At 35.6% G+C, this 19,006-nt stretch overlaps 1 protein-coding gene across 1 annotated transcript; it reads left to right on the top strand.

The window, feature by feature from the left end:
• The first annotated feature begins 1,806 nt into the window (after nt 1-1,806).
• LOC145616224 (putative disease resistance protein At1g63350) lies at nt 1,807-12,694 on the top strand. Its single transcript, XM_081670916.1, has 6 exons — nt 1,807-1,916; nt 2,609-3,183; nt 9,090-10,043; nt 10,194-11,455; nt 11,633-12,063; nt 12,595-12,694. Exons 2-6 carry the CDS (start codon nt 2,616-2,618, stop codon nt 12,692-12,694), a joined length of 3,315 nt encoding a protein of 1,104 aa, XP_081527042.1. The 5' UTR covers nt 1,807-1,916; nt 2,609-2,615.
• Nucleotides 12,695-19,006: the final 6,312 nt, after the last annotated feature.

The following is a 19,006-nucleotide window of genomic DNA, read 5'->3' as shown; positions in this document are numbered from 1 at the left end:
AGTGTGAAGGCATTTTTGAAGAATATGAAGTAGCAGTTATACAAGCAGAATGAGAGCCAAGATATTACTCCAATACAAGTTTCAAATGCCATTGATCGTAGAAAGCTTTTGCTTGATATGGTTGCCAAAGAACCAATTCCTCCTTTGTATAATGAATATACAATAATCTGTTCTAGGCTTCTAGTTAGGGAATTGAAATGTTAGTTGCATGCATGTATTATTTGATTATTTGTTATGTTTTATACTTGGTATATATTATGTAATTATTAAATTTGTATGTAATAAGAAAACGAATTGTTGCTTGGACATATTTAGAATAAGGTTAGACAATTATCAGTGTGATCTTAAAATCCTATGTCAATTATAAATCTATTGAGCCATCAACATTGTGTAACATTAATCTATAATCGTACTCTATCTTGAAATGTATGCACACTTAGCTCGGAACCAATTTTACTTTACGTATGTCATTAACTCTTTGTTCATAACATCAATGCCTCTGATCTAGCTAGGATTGGACTCAATTACTTTTTATGTTTTTTAAAACTACCAAATGGCAATGCATTATCTATCGAAGCACCGAATGCATTTTCTATCGAATTCTATTACTTTACGTATAATTAAAACCACCAAATGATTTTTCTATCGAATCAATTCAAAGAACTTAAAAAAAAAAAAAAAAAAAAAAAAAAAAAAAACCTACATAAACTGGTCAGTGAGTCCAATTATATGGTCCAAGTCATAAAACTTTGTTTAAAACCTTTAAAATTGGGCTGGATCAAATATTGACAGATCTGACTACATCACAAGCCCAAAATACTTTACTGAATTCTGGGAAAAAAAAAAGAAAAAGAAAAATCCATCAGGTTAAGTCATGCGACGACGTTTTAGGCCCTGTTTGATTCACCTTAATTTTGCTGAACTGAAATTATTTTTACTGAACTTAACTGAACTTAATTTTACTGAACTGAAATTATTTTTACTGATCTTAAATTATTTTTGTTGAACTGAAATTATTTTTACTGATTTTCTATTATAATTCTTCTTTAAGAAAACTGAATTTTACTAAACTGAACTTATTTTTACTGAACTGAAATTAATTTTACTAAACTGAACTTATTTTTACTGAACTGAAATTATTTTTACTTAATATTATTTTTAAGGTGAAGAGAACAAGGCCTTAGTATGTGAGGCAACACTGAGAATCGACGAGGAAAAGATGCCGGCAACTGAAATAATAGTGGTTTGCATGGGTGATGATTTGCTTGTCTTGCATGTTTTCGTATATATTTTTAGGTGACTGACATATGCATGGTCCACTTTTCTTGTTATGAAATCAATACCACATCCAATTTGTAGGAACATATTGTAATTTCGTTCTTAACATAAAATCAATTCTATTTCACTATTTCAAAGCGAATATTGTAATTTCTTGACATAAAATCAATTCTATATTCTAATTTCAAAGAGATGATTGCGATTTCTTAACATAAAATCAATTTTATATCCCAATTTCAAAGTGAATATTGCAATTTCTTGACATAAAATCAATTCTATATTCCAATTTCAAGGAGATGATTGTAATTTCTTGACATAAAATCAATACCATATTCCTAATTTTGTAGGACATAATTGCAATTTCTTATGGTTGGGGAAAGGTATATCCAAAATTTTTGAAGCGCAAAAGTGATAAAGCATAATAATTTAATTGTGAACAAAGCAAATATTTTATTCCAACAGTGAGGACTAAGGATCACAATTTGCACTCTATATCTTGTCTATAAATTGATTGATTGATGGTGCCATCTTATTATTACTACGTACAAGTATTAATTGATTCATATCACAAACAAAACACAACTACAGGTTTTGGAGATTTGAACCAACCAGCTTTTCAACCCTTTCCAACCCAAAAGGTACTTGGGTGTATGATCTAATTTGCGTAGTTGTCTATTTTATTTCCCCTTTGAGCGTATTATTATTATTTAATTGTTTTTTTCTAACACATTCAATTTGTATGTAATGTAATGTTACATGTAGTCATGTATTGTAATTATATATTTCGTTATGCGATATGCACATATAAAGTATATATAAAACACGAGTGAATATAAATAAACTTATGACTATAGGCATAAGTTGATAACTTATATATAGGAGATCATATTTCATTTATCATATGTTGCTTGTTTTATTAAATTGATAAAGATTATCTTGTAGTGGTTTGTCAATATAATATTCTAGTATAAAAAATGGGATATGCATGATATGCTTTCGTATTTATTTATGTGTGTCGGGTGAAAGTTAATTGTAAAATACTAGCTCCATCTACATATTAATCTTTACAAGAGTATTAAATTATTAAATCTTAGATCATGAGAGTGATCATACTACGAGTGTAAGAGATTATCTTATTTCCTAAAATATATTCCAATATTATCTAACGCTCTATCTGATTCTTTTAATTTTTTTAAATTATGTTTTCACAATATACATTCTTTTATTCGCTTTAAATTATACTCGTAATGCATACAGAGTACAATGTTGGGTCATGTATACTATGCAAAAACTGCACGTCTTAATATGGTAGATGATGTTATTGTAACAGGGAAAAAATGTCAGGATTCATAGTTGAGTGTGCTAAAATAGGAGGTTGTAAAGTATTGGATGAAATAAAAAAGGCTTACCAATACATCCAAACGTACGAAGACAATATTGTGGAACTTCAAACAGAAGTAGACAATCTGAATAGTCATTGGAACGACATTACTGAGAAAGTGAAGCAGGGGAAACAGAAAGGAGAAGTATTGAAACACGAAGCTGCTAATTGGCTTAAGAAAGTGGATGATTTGCTGAAAAAAGATAAGAAGTTAACGAAGCTTATGAATGAAGGGTATAGAAAACAGGAAGATGAATGCTGCTTTGGAACCCTTCATATCAATCCATGTTTTCGGTATAAATGGAGCAAATATGCTAAAGAGTGGACCACATCACTCCATAGTCGTATTGGTGAACTTCCTAATGATGTGACTCGACCTCAAAATGCTGAAGAGGTCAAATCTATCATTGATAAGTTTAAGAAAGATGGCTTGGATTCAAGAAATCGGCTTGTTGATGAAGTGCTTTTGAAGTTACAAAATGATCAAGTTCAATATATTGGTATATATGGCGATGAGGCCGTGGGTAAGTTTATTTACCTAGTAATTTTTTTTTTGATGTAAACGAGGGGCTATATACATTTTTTTTTTTTTTGACAATAGCAAAGGAGCAAAAATTAATCAAAGTTCAACAAAGTAAGACGACATTTCCTAGCCATGTCGTTCGCCCTTTTTACTTTTTCTTTCGGAACCTTTAGGATTGCACATTTCACAAATGTGGCTCCTACTTCCTTTATTTCCTTAATTAACCAGGTAATCGAAACATCCTTACCAAGATGGTCTTGCAAGTTGTTCAGAAGATCGAGAGATAGAATTAGAAATCAAAAGGATACCCTGCTCTCCTTGAGATTTAGCCCATTTTAAGGCTTCAAGATGTGTCCATGCTTCACACTGTACCGCTAATGAAGCCGCTCCATATTTTCCCCTCTCATCCGCCAACCCCATCGACCTATTCCCTACCACTGCCCAACCAACCCCTGCCCTTGAAGTCTTTTTATCCCACGAACCATCTGCTTCCACAATGAAGTTTGCATAGCCGCTCTTGTCTTTTCCCAACTGCACATGATTGTAATCTAGGAGAATGACTGGGTCATTGCTCCCTAACCCCATGTTAGGGTTGCCTTCATTATGTTTATGGGTGAAGACCTTGTGTTCATGCATTGTTTGGTTTATGAATTTTGACCAAACTAGTATTCCCATTTGCATTCTTGAAACATCTCGCATTTCTTGTTTTCCATAGACCCCATAGGGTCGCTATGAACAAAGCATTACGAGTACCAAACTTACCATCCTCGCTATGAAAGAGCTGGATATAACTCTGGATCCACTTCATCAACGAACTGGAACCAGTAGAATCGTGGCTAATAGAAAGTGAAGAATCTCCCCAAAATTCCCTTGCCAGAGAACAATAACGGAAGAGGTGTTGGCTATCTTCCGGCCCAGAGCCATAGAAATCACAAATTTCATCAACCTGTAAACCTCTCCTTGCTAGGTTGACTTTGACAGCGATGCTATTATGAAAGAGTCTCCATAGGAAGAGTTTCCATTTAGGTTGTATGTCTATTCTCCAAATAAGCATTACGAACTCCTAGTCTTTGGAGGAAAAGGAAGCTGGATTTGACCCCTCATCCTTCAGGAGATAGTAGTAACCTGTTTTCACTGTGTATCTCCATGATGGGTGAAATTTCCAATAGCTGAAGTCATCATCCCCTTTCTGCGATAGTTCCATAGCCAAGATAGCCTTAGCACTGTTCCACTCAAAGCACCTTCTTACCTTTCCTGCATCCCAAGCTCCTGTGTTCGTTCCCATAATAGCACCACCTTTTGATTATTCCAGAATAACACCACCTTTCACATGCATTTGCCAAAAATAAAATAAAAAATCGGTTACCTATTTTACAGGTAATCCTAGAACACGTGTCCCAATCTAAGTGGTCGGTTTATATTTTTATATTTTTGATTTTAAAAAAAAACCTAAAAAACCTAAACATTTTTAAAAAAAACTTAAAAAAAATAAAATAAACCCCCTCTTTCACATTCCCATCCTCCCTGCCCACCCCTTTCACCGGCATCCACCCGTCCACCACCCCCGACCAAGACCACCCACCTGAAACCACCTTTTCCCCGACCCTCTTCCCAATTTCCGGCACACCTCCCCTTCCTGACCCCCTTTCCCGCACCCCCCTCCCTTTCCCGACCCCCTTTTTGACACCTCCTCCCCTTCCCAACCCCTTTCCGGAACCCTCTTCAATCTCCTTTTCTGATTGTCGAATTCCAGAAAAAAGCAAAAAATGCCCTTAATTGTCGAACCGAAGCTTCAATTTGACGACTTGGCTGATGCGCCTACTTCAATGGAGAACATAACGCGAATAAGCTGCTTCAATGGAGAATTTAGAGTACGGCTTCAATCGGGTGAGCAAGGGAAGGGGAGGGTCGTGCGCCTACTTTAATTCTTGAGCGAAAATAGAGGAAATGGGGAGGGTCGTGGGAGGCCGCAAATGGGGGCTAGGTTGGGGGAGGCTGGTGTTTTCTGGTGGAGGGGGACTGGGCAGTGGAGGGGGGCTGGGTTGGAAGGGTGATTTTTTTTTTTTTTTTTTTAATTTTAAGGTTTTTTTAAAATTATTTTTTATGTTTTTATTTTATTTTTAAAATCAAAATTAAAAATAAAAAGAATTAACCAATGAGATTGTGATACGTGTCATAGGTAACCTGTAAACCAGGTTACCAACCGATTTTGTATCATTTTTGGCAAATGCATGTGAAAGGTGGTGTTATTCTGGAATAATCAAAAGGTGGTGCTATTATGGGAAGACTGCTCAAAGGTGGTGTTATTTTTGACAAATTTTCCTTTTTTATTCACTATTTAAATGTTAACTTTAATTATAGTTTTTTTTTACTAATATAATAAAAATATATATTTGCTCATAAAATATGTTACTAGATAGATATTAATATAAAGTTACTTGATATGTAACAATATTTTTATAGGTAAATTGGTATAAACCACCTTTAATTTTTTGTCCAACTTTTTTGAAAAAACTGACTTTTATATTTTTTTTATTTACTAAACCACCTTTTAAGTACCTAAATTTTTTATTGCACCGCCCCTATTTCTTCTTCTTCTTTTTTATTTTTTTTTTTTTTTTTTTTTTACAATCACAACCCCTATTTCAAATCTAACAGATTGCATCTCAACCATCCACTTCCAAATCATCAACCATTGCAAAACCTTCCCTTCCATCTCAACCGTCACTTTTACCTCAATTTAGGGTTTGAGAATAAAAAAATACTACAATTTAATTTTTGTAGCAAAATTAGATTTGGTTTTTTAGAGCTTTACTCAATTTAGTCATGCATTTATATAGAGGGAAGGGTCAAATGTTTTTTTTGGTGAAAAAAATATATGATTTAGGAGCGAAAGACACAAGTTATGGACCCCTTTGACGTCTCACTTAAATTTTTCGTCAAAATTTGAAATAGGGGTGGTGCAATGAAGAATTTAGGTAATTAAAAGGTAATTTTGTAAATAAAAAACAAAAAAAGGTAGTTTTTTCGAAAAAGTAGGACAAAAAAGAAGATTTATACCTGTTTTGCCTTGTTATATAATTCATCAGCATGTATACAAAGTTTGTGTCTCAATTTTTGGGGATAGACGGATTACTAATCATCTAACCCGTAAAGGCGTAAATGATAGTAATGCATCTATGTACTTGACACAGGCAAAACTTTGTTGGTGAAAGAAATTATCAGCAAATTTGCTGATAGTCGTCCTTTATTACCTGATATAATTATGGTTGAGATAGAAAGAGCTGACGATATTGAAGACATTCAAAATCACATCATACGTCAGCTCGCTTATACTAATCCGGAGGAACGGTTCTCATCTACAGAGGAAAGGGCCTTTTTCATAAAAACAGTTTTTCGTGGAAATAATGAATATATCATATGTATGGATAACATCGGGAAGAAACTTGATCTTGAAAAAATTGGGATAAAAAAAGAGTGCAATATCAAGATTTTGATGGTAAGTAGGAAGAAGGTGACCACCTAAAAGTACAAATGCACATGACAAAGTAAGGATAATTGAGTATTTATATTGTAAAGCAAGGGTAATTTTGTCTAAAATTTATAACTATAAAAGGAAAGATACTAAATGTAAAGAATAAAAAGGAACACCTAAAATGGAAACGTAAAGAACAAAAGGGAACGGAGGGACACTACTAGAAAAAGGGTCATTTCCGACGGAAATATTCCGTCGAAACCACCCCAAAATCCGTCGGAAAACACCTTTCCGACGGAATTCCGTCGTAACCGGTTGTCGGAAAAGCCTTTGTAGGAAATTTGTCTTTTTCCGACGAAAATTCCGTCGGAAACACTTTTCCGACAGAATTTCCAACAGAATTTTCCGTCGAAAAAGATTTTTCAGCCCCAGGAAATTCCGTCGGAAATTTCCGACGGAATTTATAATTCGGTCGGAAATTTCCGACGGAAATTCCGTCGAAAACGCTTTTTAAGAAATTAAAAAAAAAACGCCGCGCCACCACGGCACGGCGTATCAACCACCACCAACCACCAAATACACCCTTACCCAAACATCGAACCACCGCCGCTACCACCCACATCGAACCACCGCCGCTACCACCCACATCGAACCACCGCCGCTACCACCAGCCTACACCACAAACCCCCTAACCCCCTAACTCGTCCTGTTCCACCACCCACACCACCAAAACCCCTATCCACCTAACCCTAACCCACACAAACGAGCCAGATCTACCACCCCACCTAAGAAAACCACCCCACCACGCACCTAAAACCACCACCACCACCAAAACAAAGTATCACAACCCAAAAATTAAAAAAAAAAAAAAGAAAGAAAAAAAGTCAAAAGTACCACCAACCAACACGAGCCCTCTAACCAACCCACACCTGCCCAACCACGGACAGCCACCCTATCACCCACCTTAGCCACCACCGTCGCCATCAAAAACCCAAAAAACCACCATCAAAACGCAAAAATTCGAATTCCAACAACAAAAAAAATCAAAAAAAATAAACATACCTTAATTTGACCTCACAAAACCTTGAAATTGGGTTTGCAAGGCCAAATTCGACCATGAAAACTCTAGATCTAGAGTTTTCATGGTCGAATTTGACCCGAAAACCTTTGTTTTCATCACGAGGAGAGATAAAAGGCGAAAACCTTTGGTGTTGTTGTTGGTGTTGTCCAATCCGCGCGTGGTGTTGTTGTTGGTGTTTTCCGTAGGAGAAGACAAAGAGGAGAGAAAAGGGGAGAAGGAGAAGACGAACATAGAGGAAGAAGAAGGAAGAGGAGACGAACATAGAGAAGTTCGTGGAGAGAGAAGGGGGAAGGAGAAGACGAAGAGGAGAGAGAAGGGGGAAGGAGAAGGGGGAAGGAGAAGACGAAGAGGAGAGAGAAGGAGAGACGACATAGAGGAAAGAGGAGGAGAGAGAAGGAGAAGTGGAAAAAGAAGGAGAAGGGGGAAAAATAAGTGGAGGCGGAAGACGACATAGGGTATTAGGGTTTTAAAACACAATTCCCTTTTTTTAAATTAGATTCCGACGGAAAATTCCGTCGGAAATTGCACTTTCCGACGGAATTTCCGTCGGAAAAAACGAAATTTCCGACGGATTTTTTTTCCATCGGAAATTTCCGACGGATTTCCGACGGAATTATTGAATTCGTCGGAAATATCCGACGGAAAAAAAATCCGTCGGAAATTTCGTTTTTCCGACGGAATAATGGGTCCGTCGGAAGAAGTCCGTCGCTATTAAGCTGTTTTCTTGTAGTGGGAGTAGTTCTTATTTTAATCTTGGTTCTCATCTATACTTAGTATTTAAAAAGCGAAACCACAATCACCTATATGACACATGTAATTAATATTTCCTCTTTATACTCCTTTTTTAATGTAAAAGATAAAATAAAATGTTATTGAATGCTAAAGTCTTTATGCATTCCTAACTTGCAAATTTGAGTAAGAAATGGAGTGTTCCATTAGTGTTCCATTTTCACCATTTTCACTATAAAAAAAAAGTTGTACTCCTCTTTATACCCCTTTTAATGTAAAAGTTAAAATAACAAATTATTTAATGTTAAAATTTTTATGTATTCCTAACTTGCAAATTATAAGTAAGAAAATTAAGCAAATTATTATAAAAAAATCACCGACACATACAACACAAATAAGTAACACATTTCAAGAAAAATAAAATGAGCTTCAACCCGTTCGTTGAACGGGCCAAAATGCTAGTTATAACTTAAGATAATATCTAGTCGTACTTTGATTTAATTTTACATAAGCCAATAATTAATTACCCCAAATTGCATGTTTACTATAAATGTACGTAGTAGTTAGTACATATGTTAAGACTTAGGACTAATGTTGAGATGCTTATGTGTACGTGACATAGGTAAAACAACTTTGGTAACAGAAATTCTCAACCACAAAGAAATAAAAACTATGTTTGATGAAATAATAATGGTTGAGATTTCTGAAGCCCCCAACATGGAACGTATTCAAGATCAAATAGCAGAGAAAATTGGATTGAAATTGGATGATATGCACAGTGTAGAGCAAAGGAGAACGACACTATATAATCGTTTGGAGGGAGTGCGTAAGATACTCATTATCTTGGATAATGTCTGGGCTAAACTTGATTTGAGTAAAGTGGGGATACCCTTAGAGCCAAAGTGCAAGGTTTTGATGGTAAGTAGAGAGACTGCCCCTGTGGAGAATTGTAATATGTTTGAATTGGGGCGGTTGAGGAACGATGAAGCTAGGAATTTGTTCTGGTCTAAGGTTTCTTTTAAAGAAAACATCACTATCAGTGGGGAGTATCTAAGCGTTGCTGATAAATTGTTGAGCAAGTGTGGAGGCTTACCTCTTGTAGTCATAACACTAGCGAGGGTGCTCAGTGGTAATACTCTGCTATACTGGGAATCTTTTGCTGCTGAACTTGAAAGGCGCCCACCTAGTATCGGTAGCAGTAGCAGTCAACAACAACTAGTTAGTGGTGAATCTGGTGATTGGAGTGATGATGATCATGAATACTTGTCTATTTTGGAAATAAGCTACCTGCTTTTGAGTACCCAACAGAGAATGATGTTTTTGCTTTGTTGTCTCTTTCCCTCGGGTGCACGAGCACAACAATTGATGAGATATGCCATTGGGTTAGGTTTGATTCAAAGGGTCAACAATCTTTTTGAAGCTGAGGAGTTAGCAAATACCTGGCTTCACAGACTCATTTCCTCAACTTTAGCAGAAGCTTATGATGATGTTCATGATGATAATCTATTATCCCAAGGCCGGTGTGTCAAAATTCCCGATCTCATTCGAAGATATGGAATTTCAATATTAGCCAAAGGTAATTAATACCTTACTTATATTATAACTATTAAATTACAAAGGCCGGTACGTGATTTCTATACTGCTCCAAATCAAATTAGCGCACTTGTTTTATTTTATTAAAATTTTGAATTATACTACGGTAGTAACTATCAATTATCCAAAGCAGATAAGCACATGGTTATGGTGGAACACTTTCATCGTTGGCTTTGGGAGGAGACTTGCCAAAAGTACTATGCCATATCTCTGGTGTCAGGTGCCGATCATTCTCGATTGGATGGACTCAACTCCGACAAACTTCAAATCCTGATATTAGATAGGAGCCAACCTTGTGATGGATTTTCAGATGGTTTCTTTGAAGGGATGACAAATCTAAAGGTTTTAGTATTGAAAGGAATGAAGTTTAGACCAGGGTTGCCGAAAGCCATAAGAAAATTGAAGAGGAGTCTTAGAACGTTGCTGTTGGAGGATTGTGAATTGGGAGATATAACAGTAATTGGTGAATTGACCAACCTTGTTGTTCTTAGTTTGCGTGAATCAAGAATGGAGGAAATACCAGAGGCAATAGGGAATCTTTGCAATCTTCGTTTGTTGGATTTGACTGCTTGTAGGATTAAAAAGGGAGGAATAGCAGCTAATGTCCTATCTAAGCTTTCTCTCTTGGAAGGACTTTACGCTCTTAATGCTGGTCGGGAACCATGGAGATATAATAATAATAAAGATGATTCTAAAAAGGGTGAATATTCATATTATGCCCGCATTGCTGAGTTGAATTATTTGAGCTTCCTCAAACTGCTTGAGTTACATGTGGCATTCAATGATTGGCCAATTGATGATGATCAACTCCAATTTCTCAATAATCTCGATCACTTTTGTATCACTTTTGGATTTATTTATGAGAAGCTTCCAAGTGGATACTCTCGTGTTTTAAGGTTCTTTGACAATGATTCTTGGTTATCACTCGGTGTAAGGGTATTAGTCGAGAAGACTCAATATTTAAGGGTACAGAGTATGTCGGAGCTCCAACATATTAGTGATGACACCCAACAAAAAGAAGAAGACAAAACCAAAATGCAGTTGAGTAATATTCACTACTTTCCACATTTGCATTACCTGGAGATTTGGGAATGTCCTATGATGCAGTCTCTCTCATCTACTCCTTTCATGGCACCCAAATTGACTTGTTTACGTGTGGGATATTGCTCAAGTATGAAATACATATTTATGGAGAATGATGAGGCTGATCATCAACTGAAAAATGCACATGGAGATCCACATGATACTGCTGTTACAATTTCTTGTTTGAAGCTAATAGACCTCACTCATCTTCGGGAATTGGAAAGTGTAACAGGTTTAATCAAACGGGGTTCCGCCACCACTAATGATGATGATGATGAGCAACCTGGACATCATATTCTATTCAATCATAAGGTACCTAATATGTTTCTTTATTCTACCCCTGGCCTTAAAAACTAGTTTTAATTTCTGATATAATTTAATACTTTTACTCTAAACTAACTATTCTCTTGAGCTATTAATTAATTATATCTTCCAAATTATTTCCATTCTTTTAACGTGGATTACATGTTCTGTATCAACTACTTGCAGACAATATTCCCATTTCTGGAAGACTTGAGATTGTGGTCTTGTAATAAAATAGTACAATTGTGGGAAGTGAATTGTGAGGAGATGAGTTACTATTCCACCTTTAACAATTTGAACACCTTAAATATTTATTGGTGTGAGAAACTTGAAAGTTTGGGATCCCTCTCGATAGCAACTGCACTTGTACTACTGAAAACATTATCCATAAGGAGGTGTCCACGTCTAAGGGAAGTCATAATAAGTTCCAAGGAGGAGGAGGAAATAAAGGCTACTATATCTGCTGATGAAATCTTTCCATCCCTTGAAAGTGTTGAGCTAGAAGAATGCCCCGAATTGAAGATGTTTATATCAATAACAGGAGAAAATCTCAAGGATCAAGTTGTTAAGTTGTCATGTTTGCAACACCTGAAAATTGACAAATGTCCAAAGATGCGGTCGTTTGGATCCATTTTAAAGGCACCCAATTTAAAACAAATTAAATATAATTATAGAAATTATCCAGTGGATGAGACTACTGACATTAATTCTTTTCTCCAAAACAGCCGTCAACCCAAGGTATCGCAATTGCATGATTTTATATGATTTGCTTCTGTATATTTCTAAACTTTTTACTTTCTTTTAATAAATTAAATAACATACTTTATAAAGTACCATTTATATTTTAAGTTCATCGAATTCCATTTTACTTGGCATACTAATTTAATAAAATTTCATATAATAATCGATCTAGATGACTTAGCTTTTGAGCCCAAAAAAGATATACGAACTTGTTAAAACTATGGGGAAACTATACATTCCTATCTCAATATAACTAATTAATTACATAGTATATTGGTTTATAGCATATTCATAATTATTAAACACGTACTCAACTCAAAATCATGCAATTGGAGATCAGAGATATTAGTATACGTATTATGTTGAAATATACATGTTGGATTTTAAATGTTACATTGTTCATGCAGTGTGAAGACGAAAGTGAGAAGACGAAAGAGACTAAATGAGAACCAAGAGATTACTCCAGTACAAGTTTCAAATGTCATTGATCGTAGAACTTTCGCTTGATATGGTTGCCAAAGGACCAAATTCCTCCTTTGCATAATGAACATACAATAAATTAAACTGTTCTAGACTTCTAGCTAGGGGATTGTAATGTTGCATGCATGTATTATTTGATAGTTTGTTATGTTTTATACTTTGTATTATTGTGTAAATATTAAATCTGTATGTAATAAGAAAATGATTTGATTGCTGCTTGGACATATTAAGAATAAGGGTATTAGATAGTTATCAGTGTAGTAATCTTAAAATCTTAGCTATGTCAATAATTGGATTGATTTGTAATTTGAGCTCAAATAACAATTTAGTATTATTTTACCCGATAATGATGATAAATTATGATGCTGTCCATGTACATCGTGGTTAGTGCTGGTGGAACAATCTATTTTGCCCGATATACTTTCCAGACTTTTGAGATTTGTAAGATCAATCAGAGTTAAATGATGAAATTTAATAGCTTTATTGTTCATTTGATCATCAGATCATGCTCCAAGAAAAGGAATTTTAATTTATCGCAACCTGAGCATTTGTCTAATAGAAGTAGCATTTAGTATTATACTGTTATACATAGTTGAAGAGATTAACGTGTAAATCTACTACCTCTATTCTTTAATGTTTGACTCCACACTTAATGTAGATAACAAATTTAAGAGATTGTTAAAAAAGATAAGTGAGTGTAAGGTAAAGTAAGAGTATGTAAAAATGTGGGTTTGTGTAAGAAAAATGCAAATAAAATAAAAGAGATAGTATGAAAAGATGTAATTAATGTGAGATTAGAGGGGTAAGATTGTAAAAGAATATGCAATAAATAAATATCATAAAGCAAAGTGGTAGAGCTAAAAAACGGTACTCCGTATTAAATAAAAAGTGAATAGAATTGATAAAGAACGGATTGGAGAGAGTGTGTATTAAGATTGTCCATAAAGTCAAATGTGACAATTAAAAAAAACGGAAGTGTGTGTAATTAAAATACTTACGTATTCATTCAATGATCGAAACTGTTTATTGAAAACCAAAAGAGAGAAAAAAAAAAAAAAAAAAAAAAAAAAAAAAAAAAAGAAAGAAAGAAAGAAAGAAATAGAAAAAGGTAATTGTAACGAGTGCATAACTTGTGATCAAATCCATTGACATCATCTTGTTGTCAAATAAAGAATTAATACCATATAGGTGTGGAAAGAAAAGAATTATTATAACTTTCTGCAACATTTTTTTGGTCCAAAGAGTAAAGGTATTATTAAATTGTTGGCAAAGCAAGATCACATTCCAAGTGTAAAGTTGCACCCAAAAATAAAAACATTCCAATTGTAAAGAACACATCAAACTAATCTATAAATTAGCCGATATATTCTGCCATGCATTAATATACCACCAGCAAAAAGCACAAAGTAATTTATGAAAAAAGAGTCATTAATTGGAACTTAATTAATCAAGAAGCAGCAAGGAGGTTGTAGCATTAATATTGAAGTACATAATAGGTTTGTACCCCACATCTTCATAATTTGCCACTTCTTGAGATTTTTGTGTTTTTTTTTTTTTTTTTTTTTTTTTTTTTTTAAGCACTTGAGATTTTAGTTGATAACGTTTTTATATTATTCGATTATTTTATACAAGCATTTCGGTTAAACATTGGCGCGTACATGTAAATAGCAACTATAAGAAAAAAGGGTATTTTATGTGGAAGATTGAGAGAGAACAGGGCGTTTTTCAAGATTCTCTATTGTCAATTAAATATCAGTTAAATGAGTATCACCTACTTTCTCGGTCCCTTTTTTTTGCACCATTGTTAATATCGGGTAAAACTGTATTACTGTGTTATCTTCGATTATAAATTCTCTTTAATCTATATGAGATAAATGAAGATTTGTCTTATTATATACTCCATACTTCGTATTTTATTAATATCCAAAAATTTTAAATTATTTTTACGTGTATACAAGTAAATTTAAAATAAAAAACAGGGACTATTCGTTTATTTTCTAACCATATCCGTTCTCTTTCATGTAAAACAGTACAGTACTAAACATTATTGAAAATTTTACAGCAGTCGTTTGAAATATTGTTTATAATCTAACATTATGCTGACGACTTTATAATCTAACTATTGTTTCACGTGGAATTATTTTTTATATATTGCATTCAGATTATATAATGAAAGGAGACATAAAACAAGCTAAATAGCAAGCGTACAACAATTAATCAAAAAGCAGAAGAAAAAAAAAATGGCGATGGAATGTACTAAAATATGGAAGATGATGTGTGAAAAGTGTGAGATCATCCGGCGCTACGACGAAAACATGAAGAACTTAAAAGAACAAGTACAAGAACTAAAGAGACACAAGTCCAACATTGAATTTGATTTATGGCTTGCTGAAGGACCAACAATATTGCCGAAAGAATCCACTTTAAAATGGCTTGAAGAGGTTAAAAGTCTGCTGGAAAATGATCAGGAGCTAAAGGATTTGATTACGGAGATAGATGAAATGGAAAACAATAGAAATGGGCAATCAAATGATCACTGCTTTGGCGTTGTCGGGCGACGACAAAGCAGTGTCTGTAGTTTTGAACATCGGTATAAAACTAGCCTTAAAGCTCAAGAGAAGATCGATTTAGTTACATCAATGTGTAACAATCGTCCCGGCCACGATGGTGCACCCATCATTCGATCTCTAAATATTAAAGAGATTGAAGAAAAGGGATATGAAAAGTATCCAGTGAAGAAGTTGTTATACTAATAAGCAATAAACCAGAAATAACTTATCTCTTGATGCGTGAACCAAACTGACAATAGCCGCGTCGTGGAGAACCACTGACCTAAAAGACGATTCCGCGCTACCTCCCGGTGCAGTAGACAATTGCGGTCGCCCTCCAGGATAAGCACGGCGCCGGAGTTTATGTGCACTCACAAACCCGACTGGAACTCAGAATACTCGCCCAGAAAACAGAACAGAAAGAACATGTATTTAGATAAGTTTAGAGAAAAGAGAAGACTGATTGTGTTGTGTTGTTTTGGCTAAGAAAACCACCGAATATTTATAGGGTGAAGAGGAAAAACGGAAAGCATGAAAGGTGGGAAGAATCTGGCCAAGAAAACGACCAGATTAATCTGGTCAGTCAACAACTGAGGCAAGAAACAAGGAATTAATCAGTCAGCTACAATCAAGGAATTAATGGCTGATTAATTCTCACAACAGTCAGAAAAGAATAAACCCAACAGACAAAAAGGAATATTCTGTTTAACAAAGAAAAGGGAAATAAAATTTCTCCAAAAAGATAACAAGGACCCACGCCCGCGCATCGCATTCCCCAAGACCCCAAGACCCCAAGTCCCGAGGCCCGAGGCCCGAGCCCGACCCGACCCGACCCGGCCCGGCTCGGCGCGCGCGCGCGCGTGTGTGTGTGTGGAGTAACACACACCTCCAACTCACTCAACTAAGTAGTGCTAAAGCACTACATTATAAAAACAAGGAAAAACCTTCCTCCCCAATCAATGTGGGACTTTTCCCCTTCCATTTATTTCTCTCTCTCTTTCCCTCTTATTTTTCCCAACACTCTTGTTTTATATCAAGAACTTCCAACAATCCCCCACAGGTTCGAAGATATGAAAAAGAAAGAAAGGAAAAATGAATTCTGGGCAAAACAAAACAATTGCATAAGTGTCAATGTCTCGCGACTTGAATTAACACATAGTGGACATCAAGCTATGATCCCTCACCTAACAAGTGACCTTCGTCTTGAACTCAATAGGGAGTTAGGGACCCGTCACTTTGAGCCACACAATTGAACATGTATAATAATCTGAAATTCCGCGAATAAAGATGACGCATTATACTGGCCATACGTCCAGCCTGGATGCTCATAGGTGCTCTAGAGTATAAGCCCACGAAATACTCATAGGAAGCGGCCACACTTCCACACCTAAGTAGGTGAACTCCATCAAGTGTGAGCTACAACACACCTCCAAAAATATGGATATGGGTTCATTAAGAGCCGTATGCTCAACCTCCTTCTCATATGTAGCTAAGCACAAAACAAACATCTAGAGATGGACAAATAAAATAAAAATGTGCTTCCGAATTATTACATAACGTTCCCCTTTGAACTCATAGTGAGTAGGAGTTCATTATTTCACAATTCATACAACGGGCTTTAGCCCCATCTCTTCCGATGTTTCCAAAACTAGTTTTTTACATAGGCCTTTAGTTAACGGATCCGCAATGTTCTTTTCGGACTTAACATAGTCCAGTGATATCACCCCTTCAGACAACAAATTTCTGACGGCTTTATGCCTCAGACGGATGTGTCTCTTCTTCCCATTATAGGCATGGTTGTGTGCAACAGCAATAGCAGCTTGCGAATCACAATGAAGTGCAACTGAAGGAGCTGGCTTCCCCCACAGAGGAATATCTGCAAGCATGTTCCTCAACCATTCTGCCTCATGACCTGCTAATTCAAGAGCAATAAACTCAGATTCCATAGTAGACATAGCAGTACAAGATTGCTTACAAGATTTCCAGGATACGGCTCCACCCCCAAGGGTGAAGACATAGCCACTAGTGGAGTTAACTTCATCATTATCGGATACCCAGTTGGCATCACAAAAACCCTCCAAAACTCCAGGAAATTTGGAGTAGTGCAAACCCCAATCCATAGTACCCTTAAGGTACCTAAGCAACCTCCTTAGAGCAATCCAATGATCACTGCTTGGATTATGAGTGTACCTGCTCAACCTACTAACAGAATAAGCAATGTCAGGTCTAGTGTAGTTCATAAGAAACATAACACTACCAATAATTCTAGCATATTCAAACTGATTAACTGGATTACCATTATTTTTCCTTAAGTGGAAACTTGGGTCATAGGGAGTCTTAACTGGATCGACATTAAATGAGTCAAACTTTTTAAGAAGTTTTTCAACATAGTGTGACTGATTAAGACAGATGCCATTTGGAGTCCTCTTGATTTTTACTCCCAAAATCACATCTGCCTCACCCATGTCTTTCATTTCAAAATTCGAACTCAAAAACTGTTTTGTCTCATTTACACGATCCAAGTTAGTCCCAAAAATCAACATATCATCCACATAAAGACAAATAATTACACACCCATGACTATCATGCTTAAAATAAACACAAGAGTCACCTTCATTAACATGAAAACCATTACCAGTCATAGTCTTATCGAATTTGTCATGCCATTGCTTTGGAGCTTGTTTAAGCCCATACAATGACTTGACTAACTTACAAACCTTCTCCTCTTGTCCTGGAACAACGAACCCTTCAGGTTGGACCATGTAAATCTCCTCATCCAAGTCACCATTCAAAAATGCAGTTTTGACATCCATTTGATGAACAACAAGACCAAAAATGCAAGCAAGAGCAATTAAAGTCCTAATGGTTGCAATTTTAGTAACAGGGGAGTAAGTATCAAAATAATCAATGCCAAACTTTTGAGTAAAACCCCTTACCACTATCCTTGCCTTATACTTGTCTATGGATCCATCGGCCTTTAATTTTTTCCGAAAGATCCATTTACAAGTAATGGGCTTACAACCTCTAGGAAGTTCAACCAATTCCCAAGTGTTATTATTGAGAATTGATTGTAATTCACTATCAATTGCTTCTTTCCAAAATACAGCATCAACTGACCTCATTGCCTCATCATAGGTTCTTGGATCATCTTCCAAAACAAAAATATGCACAAAATCATCATCAATTAAGGAAGATTCAGATAAATAAGAAGTAATAAAATCAGGACCAAAACTATTTTCCTTTCTTCCCCTTTTGCTTCTCCTTGGCTCCAAAACAGAATCATCGTTAGTAATAGGAGCATTAGCAATAGGTAAACTAACAGAACTACTAGCATGCAATTCACTATCATTAGAAGGAGACATTTTCAAAGGAAAAATGTTCTCAAAGAACTCAGCATCTCTTGCTTCAATGATATGACCACCTGCATAAGAATTGTTAGCACCTTTAACAAAGAAACGATAAGCTGCACTTTGATAAGCATAGCCAATAAAAATAGCATCAACAGTTTTGGGACCAATCTTATCCCTCTTGAAGCTAGGTATGCCTACTTTTGCTAGGCACCCCCACACTTTCAAGTATTTCAGGTTTGGCGCTCGACCTTTCCATATTTCGTATGGAGTCTTGTCAAGCTTCTTGTGAGGAACCCTGTTCAAAACATGACAAGCAGAAAGAATAGCCTCCCCCCACATGTTATTAGGAAGCCCAGAACTAATAAGCATAGAATTCATCATATTCTTTAAAGTTCTATTTTTCCTTTCAGCTATACCGTTTTGTTCGGGTGAATAGGGAG

The sequence above is a fragment of the Chenopodium album genome, chromosome 26, assembly GCF_948465745.1.
Source record: "Chenopodium album chromosome 26, dcCheAlbu1.1, whole genome shotgun sequence".
Lineage (NCBI taxonomy): Eukaryota > Viridiplantae > Streptophyta > Magnoliopsida > Caryophyllales > Amaranthaceae > Chenopodium > Chenopodium album.
Note: the sequence above shows the minus strand (reverse complement) of the source record. Positions and strands in the feature narration are given on the sequence as shown.